We start from the raw sequence: 13,903 nt of genomic DNA on the forward strand, positions 1-13,903 counted from the left end.
AACTACCAGAAGGATGCTTTCACTCTGTGACGAAGTGGCTGCGCTCAAATTACAGAGCTTACAGGATCGTCGTCAGGTACTGATGCTACGGGAAGGGACACGGCGCCTTGAAACCACGGTTGCTTCACACGAGGCCGTCCTCGCAGCAGCTGATCGAGCCCGCGTGGAGGCTGAAACTCGGCTGCTACTTAATGGCACAGATAATCCGGTGAAAGTCGTACAGGGGGGACCTCGGTCTCCTTCGAAAAGTGAAATCTCCACTTTGGTAGATGGGCGCAATGCCCTATGTCGATTGTTTTAAGATGCTAGTTTTGCGCAAAACCTGTGATGACAGGTGCACTATCGACATTTGCTCTCCAGTTGGAAACGGCGCAGAAGGCACCGCTAGCACAGTCTAGTCTGAACGACACGGGAGAGACAAGCAAGCGTCTGGCCAAAGCCAATCACCTTGTGATCGAACTCACCGACAAGGTCATTTATGACATAAAACTGATCAAAGGAGCCCTCCGTACTATAGCTTCGGGATGCACATGCAGCAACAAATGATGCTCGTAAATGTGCAGAGGAGGTAGTTGTTCACGCATGTGAACTTGGACGTGCCCTCAGATTCTACGAACAGGCCACCGCTCGCAAGAATCCAGTGTCGACAATATATGCACAACGTACAATGTCTGCTTCCAAGCTTTCCCTCTTGTATGCCAGATGTCCACTTGGGTCCCACAAAGTCTCCCGGTCTTGAACATGCTAAAAAGTTTGTCAAGATGACTGAACGTGGCACCCGGGATCTATTAACACCAACATTCAGATTGGAAAATTGTCGCACCGGCCCTTCTCTCCTGGATGACCGACACGTGCAAACCCGACTACAGCAGGTCGCAACCAGAACCATTTCATCGTTGAAGGTGTGGTCCAGAGCATTATCGGATCTTTCATTGAAAACTGTCCGAGTTTGTGATCTCAATTCACAGGCAGTTGTCGAGCAGAAAACTCAAGCACTGATGAAATCAGATGAACGACTAGAAAACGTCCGAAGGGTGGCTCGGCGAGAAGCAGCCGCTGACAAAGCGGAGATCGAGCGTCTAACTGAAAGACTATACCAGGAGCATCACGCCGCGATAAATCAACTGCGCAGCGCAGTCCAGGCGATAGAAAGCGAATCCATCAAAGATGTGGAAAATGTGGTGAGTACGGCAAGCTCAAATAGCACAGCGTTTGTACACGAGACAGAAAATGCTAATGCAGAACTCCTTCAAGTTTGCGAAGAGAATCGACAGCTCGAACAGAACTTGCATGTCTCAAATTGTGCTCGTGAGCGTGCTGAATTGCGTTGTTCCGAGGCCCTGGGCGAGATCGAAGCGCAAAAGGTCGATCTCGTCGCAATGGCTGCACAACTTAAAGAGGCTGAGATTGTGAAATCTAACGCGCATTATGGCCAAAACCTGAATTTCAGGGTGAAAATGTTACAGAGTTCACTCTCAGAAAAGGAAGCAAGAATTCGGGGTCTGCGAGAAGCGCTTGTCAAGCTCAAGGCCGAATTCGTGGCGGCCGAGGAAGTGCTTAAAGGGTCCCCCTAGGCGGTAGCAGATGCTGTAGCAGATGTTGTGTCTAGGCGCGTGCTGTAACGCAGTCCACTGAGCGCGGTAAAGAGAAGAATGCTGATAAACTCATCACTGAACTGCAGAGTCGAGCGGGTCATCTTTCTGGGCAGCTGCATGCGATTCGCAGTGAAGCTAAGGCTTCCAGGTATGCAAAAAAACGCCTGTATGTTGCCTCTTCTGAGGGTCGAGTGTAGGTCTGAACTCAATGTGACACGCACGCAACGTGACAAATACAAAACGCAGCTTGAACAAACTCAGAGACAGGTAGTAGAAGTCTGCTCTAATGCGCGTGTCGCGGAATCTCGGTGCCGAGAATTAGATGACTCCCTAGCCAAGACGCGTGGCGAGTGCAGGGAATTAAGGACCGCTGAAGCTCAGTAAGCCACCTTAATTCACCCCAGAGGCAAATCTGTGCATCTTTAGGGCACGCAAGCACCAAAAGAAAAGTGAGTGTCGTGCCTCTTGCCTCTGTCCAAATTTTCATAATGAGCAAAACAAGGTACATCAACTGAACAAAATGCCATGACTGTAGAGGTTGAGCTTCTTAGAGCTCAGAATGTAGCGCTGCGCAGAGCACAGAAAAAACAACTGGAACCAAAGGCAGCTGAATACCAACATTTGGCGACACAGTTGCAGGAGGAAAAGCCTCATCTTGGTCGAGGCCAAACTCAAAAGCGCGAAATCAAAAGCGGAGATCGTCCTTCAGCTGGATTATCTACACTGACGAATATACGTTGCTCTACAAATGATCTCATGGCTGTTGTACAGAAATTGAAATGTGTTGTAGAGCATCAGAACCATCGCATGAAGCAATTGCACCGCCAAAGTAAATCGATTCTACCGTCCAGCAGAGATAGGCTCTAAGATGTACTCGTGCAGGTCTGGCTGGGAAGGTAAGCAGAGTAGAATTTCAGATGCGAGACACTAATAACAAAACGGAGTATGAATACCGTGCTCACTGCACATACATTAAGCGAGTCTAGCCTTTAAATAGGTTGCCGTGCACGACCGGCACCAAGCCAGATCACCCAGGCATTGTCACAGAGCCGGATGCTCAGACGTAAGATCTCGACCATCGTAATCAATTTCACAACAGTTCTAGGGTCTATGAAGGATCTGATAACACGAAGCAAGAGCGCGAGAAGGTTGAACATCAATTGACAGAAGAAAACGCCCGTCTGCGTCGAGAACTGGAGGCGTTTGATCTGGTGAATATATGCATTCAAACCTTTGTTCCTGATATATTACACAATGTGTGCAGAGCTTCTTTGAGCGCATCGAGGACTTAAAGTACACCGCTGGGTGTATCTCACCTTTCCCTACTCTTCGTTTATTGAAGCCCATGTATAGGTTCAACTATCACCAAGTGCGGATGCAGCTGGAAGATACGTAGTCACCATAGAACGCACATTTCTATATCGAAGATGGTCGCGTGGCAGCTCGGGCCCCGCGGGGGTTGCATTTACTGGGCGGCTCAACTGCTGCGCCATCATATGCAGATAACGCCGGCGTCCAACCGCGATTGGCCGTGCGTCCAATGGGCTTCGTCCGATCGTCCGATCTGGCCGATCGTCCGATCGCTGGCCGACATGAGTCGCGAGCTCTGTGTCAGTCATGGTGTTACGGTAGTGCGAGGACTGCCAGCAAGAGAGGCCGCCTCGAGCGCCGGCGTACGGGGGGATTAAGAAAAAATTTTGGGCTTCGGGGGGGGGGTGCCGGGCGAGTCCCTTCGGGCCCCCGGCGAAGCCCTTGTAGCCTACTTTGGGGGGTCGGTCGGGCGGTCGTCGTCGCCGCCGCCGCCGCCGTCGTCTCGTCACGCGCGTGGGGGAGTATCGAACCCAAGTCAGCCGTAGGGCGACCGCACAGAGGTGATGTATCCTGCCACGGCGTATCAACGGCCCCCGCACGACGCCGCGGCCCCGGGACGGGGGCCGGGGACGGGCCGGGCACGGGCCGGGGGCGCATCGTGGACTTAGGAGATTTTTACTCGCGGCTTTGGGAAATAAATCTCTAAATAAATAGATAAATTTATGCTAGGAATACCTAGCTGCTGCCCGCGCGCGCTTCCCCGCAAGCACGACGGGCTTGTATTCCCACTCCGCGAACGTCTTCAAAGGGGGAACTTAGTCCTCGTCGTCCGCCGGCGAATAGGATACCGTATTTCGAGGCTTGCCAGTAGATGGCTGGCGGATCTTGGGAGGCTTCGGCCGGGGCGCGGCAACTTGCTGGCCTGGTACTGTCTGCTCCACAAGCGCCCTCACATCAGAAAAGACCCCAGCTTTCCAGCAGACAGCAACGTGCAACTGTCTGGCATCAGCATCATATTTGATGGATAGACTGGGAACGGGGAAGCGGCGAATATCGCCCTTAGAACGCGAGTGTGATTAAGCACAATCAAAGTGCGCTTGGCGATAAGCCAGCTACCTAGGGAGCCTACATTCCGCTCCTTGGGCTATGCTACCCTAACTCGGGACTATGCTATCCTCCCTATGCTGCGACGCTCATACTGGCCTATGCTGGCTATGCTAAGTCTGCCTTATACTGGCTATGCTCATGCTGTACTATGCTGGTGCTTCATACTAGCATACTCGGATTCTAACACCGGCACGGGCCCGGCACGCGGCACGGCACTCGGCACGGGCCCCCGGGCACGGGCCGGGCACGGGCCACGCGGCCCGGCACGGGCCCGGCACTCGGCACGGGCCCCGGGCACGGGCCGGGCACGGGCCGGGGAGGCCCGGCACGGGCCCGGCACGGGGCCCCGGGCACGGCCCGGGCACGGGCCGGGGACGTGGCCGGGGACCGCGGCACGCACCGTTGTGCAGGGCCCCCTCTCCACTTGTAGGCCCGGCCGAGACGAACCACGGACAAATCCCTTGTCCGGACAAGCGGGCTCGCTAACATGAGTTCACATCCAACTCAGCACACCTGGGCATTCTGGGAGCATCGGACCTCCGAGAAGAAAACGATGACCAAGCAAGAATGGGCCAACTTGCAGAAAAAATTATTTAGCTTTAGCACAGTCGAAGATTTTTGGAAAAATTACGAACATATTCCTCCCCCCTCAGATGTGTTCTACGATGGGAAAGCGCGAAAGCGCGTCGGATCACCGCCACAAGACCGGTTCATCGAGTCTTTCTCAATCTTCAAAGAGGGCATAGCGCCCGAATGGGAGGATTCTGCAAACATTAATGGCGGTGAATGGAATCTTCGCAAGAGCGGGCGGGGGAATGAGGGGGACATGATCGACGAATGGTGGCAAAATCTCGTCCTGGGTCTAATCGGCGAGACCATTGACACTCAGGATCATATTTGCGGTGCGCGTGTTGTTGATAAATCTGGTGGGAAGGGTTCCCATCCAGTGTATCGCATTGAGCTCTGGTTAAGGACCAAGGATGCTGGTATCACAGAGAGCATGAAGCTACGCATGATCGAAATTATGACCGACAATCGAGCGCCACGTACTATGTCAGACCAGTTTCAATGGAAGATGCACGGTGTATGATTGCTCTTTGAGATTCATTCATGAAAGGGCTTTCACTTCGGAGTGACTTGGATTTACTCTTTGAATTCCATATAGATCGGCATTGGTCACGGTCTCTGCGCAAAGGCCATAGCCAGGCGAGTCTCACCGCCAAATGCCGCCATCATAGCCCATGCAGGAGGATGTTGCCAACATGTTGGCAGTACCTGGTTGCCCAGGGCGGTACCCAGTTGGGACCCTCGCAGGCTCTTTGCCTCGCGGGGATCTTGACAACCTCAAGTATGGGCCTCGCCGGGCCTCCCAGGCTGCCCGGGGAGACCGCGGAGACATGACGAGGCGCCGGCAGGAGATTTGAGGCGCTGCGCCCTCCTGGCCATGAGCACATGAGCGGAGCTAAAAAGCAAGTAAAAAACCCTCATGCTCTATATACCCCCAACAGGGCATGATAAACGGGGATTATCGAGGTCAGAACGCGAGTGTGATTAAGGACAATCAAAGTGCGCTTGGCGATAGGCCAGCTACCTAGGGAGCCTACATTCAAGTTCCGCTCCTTGCCAGTGGGCTATGCTACCCTAACTCGGGACTATGCTATCCTCCCTATGCTACCGCTACTGCAACGCCCCAATAGCAACACCGCAGACCGTCACGCACAGCGCACGCGCGGCGCACAGCGCCTCGAGGACGCGAGCCGAGGCCAAGGGCGACACGCAGAAGGAAGCACGCAATGAACACAGCAAAAATCGACGAGGATCGCGCGTTCAGCGGGCTCACATACGCCAAACAGGTTTGGCCTAGCTCCCAAACCGGTTTGGGCCGAGTTCAACGGCCACGGAAGAGTCGGACCGTTAAGATTGCATAACTCTTGTCGATTATGGAAGCCCTTTTGGTCAAAGCAAGGCAGTCGGTCGCCGCAGGCCCAGCCAGGCCAGAACAGGCGAAATCCGCGAGGTCACTTTACGCGTACGTTAGCGCCCCGCCGAGGCGCGTAGACGCCCCCTAGACCCCCCGGAGGCGTGTGGAAGGCGCGTGCGACGGGTGGTGTACGCCAGTCGTCCTCGCCGGCCGCGGCCGCACCGTGGTCGCGCATGGTCGTCGGGCCCGGCCGGCCGTAGGGCTGGCCGCTGCCGTAGCCCTTCGGCACCGGGCCCCTGGGCGACCCCAAGGAGGCGTAGTACAGCTTGATGGGGTCCCGCACGACGACGTCGATGAGCTTGGCGGTGCTCGAGCTGCTCCTCGACGAGCACACCGTCAAGTTCCGGATGCACGCCGCCACGGGCCCGTGTTGACGGTTTTGTCACTCGAGCTTGGGACCACACATCATGACAAGGGCCTCGACCGTTCTGGGCGCGGCGCCGCACCCACGAGGCCGCTGCGCAGCCGTGCCGCCGACGACCGTGTGCCCAGAGAGACCGTTTCGACGCCCAGAGCGGCCCGTGCGACCGTGTTCGTGGCGTCACACGATGACCTGGGGATCGGGCAGCCGCGCGGCAGCTTGCACGCGTGGCGCGGGCGCAAGACGCAGCGCTTTAGGGCGCCGAGGGGCGCCGCAGCGCGTCGAGGCAGCCCGTCGTTGGAAAAAAGATGGCTAAAAATCCATCAAGATGCCGAAGCGACGACAAACTTTGAAGAAAACCTCGCATTTTAGACGCCTGTGTCCACAATCAGCCGCCCTTGTCCACGGCCCGGCGCCCGGACACGTCCCCGGGCGTTCCGGCACGTAAGGCGGCGGTACCGGGGGCGTACCGCAGCTCGTCGACGGTGTATTTTATTTTATTTTTTTTGTATTTTCGGCCGCGCGCGCACGCGCGCGCTTCCGCGAGGTCGTCTTACACGGTACCAAGGACGTCGAAAATGAATTCAGAGTCTCCGAAATGTATTTAGGCGTACGGGGTTCGTCCCGATTCGTCGCGGAAAGTGACCTCGCGTTTTTTGGCCTGGCTGGGCCCGTGACGACCGCAGTTGGCAGAGAACAAGCATAGTCAGAGGCGACAGATTTTCTTTTTGAGTTCAAAGTTGGCTATGGTCAAAGTCCGCACTTCAGATATGAAGCAAAGGATCAATAATGCTGCTGCCCGTGGAGACATAGCTGCTATTGTACGGGATCTTCAGCGTGCTCATTCCAATGGGGTTTTCAAAAGGAGAGGAGGGTTAATGGGATTTTTAAAAGACCTAATACACAGCGCAGCCCTTGAAAATGGAGCCTGAGAAGGAAAACGAAGCAAGAACATGCGGTGGAGCACCAGCACCCACAGGGTGATGCAGGTGTTGATGCGGCTAGGTGGGCAAAGGTCCATCCTCAGGGCCAGCACGAGTATGTTCTGTGACATGCCACGTACGTCGGAGCTCTTACGTACACCCTAAGGGCCTCCGTAGGTCTTAGGTAATTCCGGTAATGCTCAGCCCTAGGAACTCCGCTCAGCCTAAGATTGTAAATTTAACGTCGTAATCGAGAACGAGCGAGCCGACGTCAAGGCAGCGACGAGGAACGCGGTCGACCGGCAGCGGTGCGGCTCTCACCTCTTCTTCCATCGGCTAGGACGCCCGGAACGCGTTCCAGGCATCTGGAACTGCCAAGAACCAACGTTTCGACCCGAGAGGCGTTCGCGGCCCGCGAAACCGACGGCTCCCAGACGCCCACCACGACGCGCGAACACGCGCGTTCGCGCGAGTTGGACGCGCCAGGGGCTCCTAGGGCCCTCCCAGCTTAATCGTGACGCTCAGTCCGCCAGGAACCGGCGTCCGGGGGCCGCTCCTGCTACTTGAGCCGTGGTGGCTGGCTGATCTAGGAGTCACCCTTGTTTGAATTCGGAATTATGGCCCCGGCCGAGCCGCGATGTCGGGCCACCGGTTGCGCGCTAGTCGTATCGACCGGGGCATTCGGGGAGCGTGGGGTCGGCGGTTCGGGTCGGGGGTCGCATGATGTATCTTCAGTGCGCACTGGCGTAGTCCCTCTAGGGCAACACCCTGTCAGTGTGTGCCACCTTGTACGTTGGCGGCTATGGGCGTGAATTGATGGTCCCTGTTGGCGCGCTCGACATGCCTAGGCCGCTCCGAAGAGTCAAAAGGCCCGTCGCGGCCGAGAGCTAAAGGGCGGCGACGTGGTGGTCGGCGAGCTGATGGCAACTGTGCAACTTCCAGACGATTGGTGGGACACGTCCGAGGTTGGCCATCGGGCTCTATCGAATGCGCTACGCTGACGGAGATGAAAGGATCATGAAATGTGTTTGCTACATGCCGAGATCGCTAGCTCACATGCACCTTAAGCGTCTTACTCCGCGTGTCGTCGAGTCCAGAAAGCGTCCTCCACGTCGACATCACGGTCTGCCTTGAGGGCTTTCCTATAAACTTTTGGCATGCGCGAACTATCATAGACATCCCGTCGTTCTTGAGGAAGTGAGGCGAGAGTGGCCTCGATGAATCCTCTCTCCACGAACCACTGCATGGTCTTCGTTGAGAGCGCAAAAAGTTTTTTGACACCCGAAGCGATCGCGACACGCTCCAGGTACGAGAGAAGAGCATCGCCCTTCGATTGTCTGCGGTATTTGGGTGCAACAACTAGACAACCAAGTTCTGCAAGTGAACCTTGCGCGTCAAGTCGTTTCAAGGACGCACATGCTATTGGAAGATCATCTCTCGCAAGAACATAATAGCAGCCACGAGCGACCTCCTGGATGAGCTCAGGGCGTGAACGAGGGACAAGTGTGCCATCGTCCTCCAGAGGCATGATGAGGCCTAGCAATGAATCAACGTCGCTTAGTACAGCACTTCGTATGCCTTCATAGATGTCTCTGGAGATAAGGGTGCCGGCACCATCTCGCGTGTAAAGCTCTCGAAGTAATGCACCTTCTGTCGGCGAAACAAGGTGAGCACGTGTAACGCCTTGCTCAAGCGCGGTTACACAGAAGTCAGCAAGATCGAGAATCTGCGCGGCAGGACCGTCGTCATCGAGCTCTTGTCGGCGCTGGAGAAGCCTGCGAGCATCATCAAGGCGGAGACTCGCAACACGTCGGCCAGAGGACACAAGAGCAGCGCCGTCTACATCCTTCCAAGCAAGCTCATGGCCAGCCGTGACCTATGCCACGCGAATAGTCCTAGAGTATATTTGTGATTGTGGTCTATCCTCATCAAATCTCTCATCATAGATCTTTGAGATAGATCAGAAGAATATTTAAACAGCCTTAAAAGAACACTGATCGCAAACGAAGATCAATTTAGACGCAAGCAGCGCAGGTGCCGCACCTAAGTGCCACCTCTGAGAGCCAAATCTCACATCCTCTCCGTGCACGCTAAATGAAAAGCAACAGGATGTCGTAAAAGATACGCTGGTTGCCATACGTGCGGCAATCTCTTCCGTGCGTACATTGAAGGTCTCCCCGGAGGGAGAGTAAGCGAGAGCAGATAGCAGGACGATTTCACCAGCGTCGAGATGCCTCGAAATCTTGGCCGCATCCACAAGGCGCGCCTTTAGAGAAATATTTGAAGCACTTTCGCATCGATTAAGAGATGGTCGCATCTCAGATTATCTAAAGCTCACAACGCAGGTAGCTACCGCACCGGTGAATCCGGTATCGACACCGTCGATGACACCAACTGGCCTCCCGCTCACAAACCCATTCCCACCAACAACATCGACGCCAATAGTGGATCGGCCGTGGGAGGCACCACCGCTTCGCAGAGCACGGGAAAGGGCTGCCTCAACACGCGACCGTGCGAGGCCGCATTCCACTTGAACCTATGCTAGAACTCATGCTGCGTCTAAACTGATGCGGTCCTAGAAGATTTATCGATGAAATAGTCACAACTCGTAAAGCCCCGCTCCGCCCCTAACCGCTGCGAGCTCTTCTGTACCTGTCACTCTCAACCCCCGAATCCTTTCGCCTAAGTTTTTTTTCCCCAAAAGCAGTCGACGGTCCACCTGAAGTCGGACAGAGACGAGCATGACCAACTTGACTCCAAGCACATGCAGTGTTGCCAAATCGTCCATAATTTCCTGGAACCTGAATATATAGCTATTAAAAACAACTCATCTCTCCATTTCAATCATGTAATCTTCAATGGCACTTGATACTCGCTTGGACACTGCTTTGAACATGGCATCGTTGTCAATGACTTCACTGCAGAGGTGCACAACCATAGTGCTATCTCGATGTAAATCCACATACGGCGCAGATCCACGAAGCTGTTGTACAACGTTCCACGCCTCACAATCGCCGTCCTTGAGGCCAGCGGCAACTTCGACTCTATTTGCGTCGATGGACATTTCTACAGGAGGTAGAGGTGCGCCAAATGAATCATGGAACGAGTCCCGTTCATCATGCGGTTGGACCCGAAGCATGCCATTGGGCAAGATGCTACACCGATATCTCACACCAGAGGGCATGCCCCCCCCCCCCCCCCCCTTGCCAAACTGCACCAGTGCAAGGGCACCCTGGATGGTTCCAACGATGGCAAGAACGAGGCAGGGTCGCGCCATTGGGCAACTAGAATGAGCGTCAGATTAAGCGGAGCTAAGGGAGGGGCGCCGCGCGGGCGGCTTTCGGCGCCGCAAAGCGCCTGCTTTCGCCATCCGCGGAAGCCTCGCGGACAGCTCGGGCTACGAGGACTCCCAACAAAAATCAGCGCGTCCAAAACCGTCCGCGTAGAAGCGCTGCGGCTATATGGAGGTTTCGACGAGGACACGACCGCGAACGAAGCCCGCACGAAACGCGCAAAGCCCCCAACGGCGAGCATGGCCGCCGATATAAGAGGAGCCAGGTACGATGGTAGCTTCAGAATACCACCAGGGGGAGTAGCATACCCCAGCAGACCGGGCGATTCCAGACTGGGCCAATTTCCGACTCTGGGTGGCGACGACTCCACCATTAGACAACAATTTCCATCACTGACATGGAACAGAATTGTTCAAGCAAGCATGAAAGCGAAGAATTTATCGCAACTGCATACACATGAAGAATATGATGACACTCAGCATGAAGACACTTTCAACCCATTCTTCATGTCCACAAACAGTGCCAATCAGCGTGGGCGGAAGGGGAACTCTGGGCCCCGGCGTCCCCCGAGGGGGCCCTGCACAACGGTGCGTGCCGCGGTCCCCGGCCACGTCCCCGGCCCGTGCCCGGGCCGTGCCCGGGGCCCCGTGCCGGGCCCGTGCCGGGCCTCCCCGGCCCGTGCCCGGCCCGTGCCCGGGGCCCGTGCCGAGTGCCGGGCCCGTGCCGGGCCGCGTGGCCCGTGCCCGGCCCGTGCCCGGGGGCCCGTGCCGAGTGCCGTGCCGCGTGCCGGGCCCGTGCCGGGCCGCGTGCCCGGAGCGCACTTACCGTGCCGGAACCCCCGTGCCCGCCGTCCCCGGCCCCCGTCCCGGGGCCGGACCGTCGTGCAGGGGCCCGTCCCCCGGCTAGAACTTGTTTCTTGTCTGATCCTCGCCCATGGCTTCGAAGCGGAAACAGAAGCAAGCCGCACGACAGGAGGTGATAGAGCCGTCATCTGAAATTGAATACGCTGCTCCCGATCCAAGCACGAAGATCACGTGGCCGAGGCATCTCGCAGGGGGGGTTGACGAGAGCAAATTCCTGGTGTTGTGGCCAAATAACATCAACTCCAAGAAGAGTCTCTCACAGGGCCGGCGCATCAGCATACAACACGCCTGCGAGGATCCCATAGTACAAGAAATGTCCGAGGTGTGCCAGTTTTTGAAGCTGACTCACATAATCGAGCCATACAAGGCGCTGTCGAGAGACATTTCAGCTCATCCAGGGCGGATCCGAGTTCAAATCTTCTCTGACGACAAGCCGTGTCATGTGGAGATTGAATCTCGGAAGGGCCTGATGCGCAAGATGGGCGAGCTGATTCCGAAGCTCAATATCCGGAAACACCGAGTTGCGATGGAGCAGCGTGAACTCGATGCACAAAGGTATCAGGCTGAAAATGGAAACAGCCCAGGCAACCCAAAAGGCTATGCCAAAAAAAAAGGTAAAAAGGGACGGCGCTAGTGTGGATATAGATGATGTCGCTGATGAGCTTGTTTGAATTGGGGTGAGTTCAAGAGAAGCCCGTGAGTGGCCCCAAGGGACGACCGGCGAGCAGCGCATGGACAGATCCCGACAGTGACGAGATCGACATATGAAGCTAGCCCCCCCCCCCCCCCCCCCCCCCACCGGAGGGCCCGGTGCATGAGCAGGGCCGCCATGGAAACTAACAAGTAGCGCGTCACTTTGTTTATAAAAACAACAACTTGAAATTCCAAAAAGAGCGCCCGTTTGGAGGCCAGACGCTAGAGAGATAGAGAGATTTCTACCCTCATCCTCAGTGCATCATACCCCACTGTGCTCCTACTGCGTATCCTGCTAGTTGTCCTTCTCTTCCTTAATACACCCCAATCCAGTTTTAAGTCTTATAGACAGCGAACTGAAAGAGTGTCAGCCAGCAGGGGGAGGAGAGCATAGCGCCCTTCTGTGTCTGTGGTGTCTGTCTGGTTAGCGTCACAGCGACGTGCCAGGGAGCACCAGGCTCGGCGAGGTAGCACAGTCGCCGGACAGTGCACCTGCTGGATAGTAGTTTAGCAGGTTAAGGGCAGTCTAACTTAGTAGTAAGTGGGTGCTAGAACTGACTTAAGAAGGAGGCTACTCTCGTAGACTCGGGCACGGTACCGCACAGACAAACGGCCAGCGAGGTTATTATAATGTACGAAGACAGGAAGGGAGGAAAGTATCAGAAGAGCATAAATCCTAGTTAGGATATTGCGCGCCGGCTCCGAGTCGACGGCGCGTGGCCCCGAGCGGAGCGAATCCGGGCACGCGTGCGCGCGCGCGCGTGGCGCGCGGCGTGGCGCGACTCGTCGCGACCGAGCCCTGCAGCCGCGCCGTACCCCTCTACGGGATGACGGACGCCCCAAACCGAAATACCTGGCATGTGAAAAGGGACCCGGCTATATGCCGGTATATACCCACACTGGCATATACCCCCCGAAACACCCGAGCCGCCATACCTAATCGCCCGCTGACGGAATCGGCGCGGTTGGGGCGTCGAGGAAGCCGGCCCCCGGGCGTGGGTTGCGGTCCTTTTGATTAAATTTGGTTAACGCCTAAATCTGAGTAACTGTAATATTATGCAAATGTCGTTTAGACTGGGAGCTATTTTTGTTTTGTGTTGTGGCGCGTGGGGGGAGTACACGCCCAAAATTGACCCGAAGACATTCGAGTTGTGGAGGCTCAAGGTCGAAAAAAAGGTGAAAACGACCGAGCGCGCACATCGGATCCACTTCCTTTATCGGGGGCAGACAGTGTCGCCTTGGCATGATATACCGTTTTGGGCGGGCTACTTCGAAGAGGAGAAGCAGCCCCTCGTGCATTTTGTGCTCTTCCGCCGTTTAATATTCTGCATTGGCCAAATGTCGAAACTTGCAGGTATGTGAGATTCCACGAATGACACATGCAAAGTTGGAGATCCACAAGGGTCACGAGCCCAACCCTCTAATTCAAGACACAGTTGCGAACAATAAGCTGCGCTTCTACAAATATGGAGAATCAATTGTTAATTACGGAGCTATTGCTCAAACCTGGGAGGACCCGAATGTTGCAGACCCTGACACCGGCTTGGGTGGCGACAACGACCCTATCGATGTACTCCAGCTCAACTCAAAGCCCTGTCGCCGGGGCTCCGTCCATCGCGTGCGCGTACTCGGTGCTTTGGCACTCGTTGATAGTGGAGAAACTGACTGGAAGTTGTTGGTGGTCAATGTGGATGATGTTGCTGAGAAAGATGCCACGAAGTGGCGTCACATCGATGAAATCCCCCAAACCCGCATCGACGAGATCCGCAATTGGTC

General features: G+C 55.8%; 3 protein-coding genes across 3 annotated transcripts in view; 2 read left to right on the forward strand and 1 right to left on the reverse strand.

Annotated features, from left to right (window-relative positions):
- Nucleotides 1-5,506, forward strand: AURANDRAFT_71409 (hypothetical protein; the record flags this gene model as incomplete). Its single annotated transcript, XM_009037766.1, has 17 exons — nucleotides 1-275; nucleotides 335-471; nucleotides 518-629; nucleotides 703-902; nucleotides 969-1,553; nucleotides 1,610-1,743; nucleotides 1,793-1,975; nucleotides 2,022-2,044; nucleotides 2,098-2,424; nucleotides 2,478-2,538; nucleotides 2,593-2,658; nucleotides 2,701-2,806; nucleotides 2,860-2,888; nucleotides 2,949-3,025; nucleotides 3,646-3,733; nucleotides 4,444-5,097; nucleotides 5,179-5,506. 14 exons carry the CDS (start codon nucleotides 14-16, stop codon nucleotides 2,989-2,991), a joined length of 2,268 nt encoding a protein of 755 aa, XP_009036014.1.
- Nucleotides 5,507-7,881: 2,375 nt separating this feature from the next.
- On the reverse strand, nucleotides 7,882-10,584 carry NAT2 (hypothetical protein; the record flags this gene model as incomplete). Its single annotated transcript, XM_009038176.1, has 6 exons — nucleotides 7,882-9,154; nucleotides 9,284-9,321; nucleotides 9,418-9,544; nucleotides 9,617-9,814; nucleotides 9,911-10,079; nucleotides 10,173-10,584. 6 exons carry the CDS (start codon nucleotides 10,553-10,555, stop codon nucleotides 8,351-8,353), a joined length of 1,719 nt encoding a protein of 572 aa, XP_009036424.1.
- A 920-nt stretch (nucleotides 10,585-11,504) lies between these two features.
- The window catches only part of PPA7 (putative inorganic pyrophosphatase), a gene marked incomplete at both ends in the record, with an annotated part of 4,726 nt that continues 2,327 nt past the window's right edge, over nucleotides 11,505-13,903 (forward strand). Inside the window, 2 exons of the mRNA XM_009037767.1 lie at nucleotides 13,190-13,357; nucleotides 13,482-13,900. Coding sequence (XP_009036015.1) covers nucleotides 13,190-13,357; nucleotides 13,482-13,900 — 587 coding nt within the window. Of the gene's footprint in view, nucleotides 13,358-13,481; nucleotides 13,901-13,903 lie in introns of the transcript that reaches the window.

Source organism: Aureococcus anophagefferens (assembly GCF_000186865.1).
Source record: "Aureococcus anophagefferens unplaced genomic scaffold AURANscaffold_7, whole genome shotgun sequence".
NCBI lineage: Eukaryota > Pelagophyceae > Pelagomonadales > Pelagomonadaceae > Aureococcus > Aureococcus anophagefferens.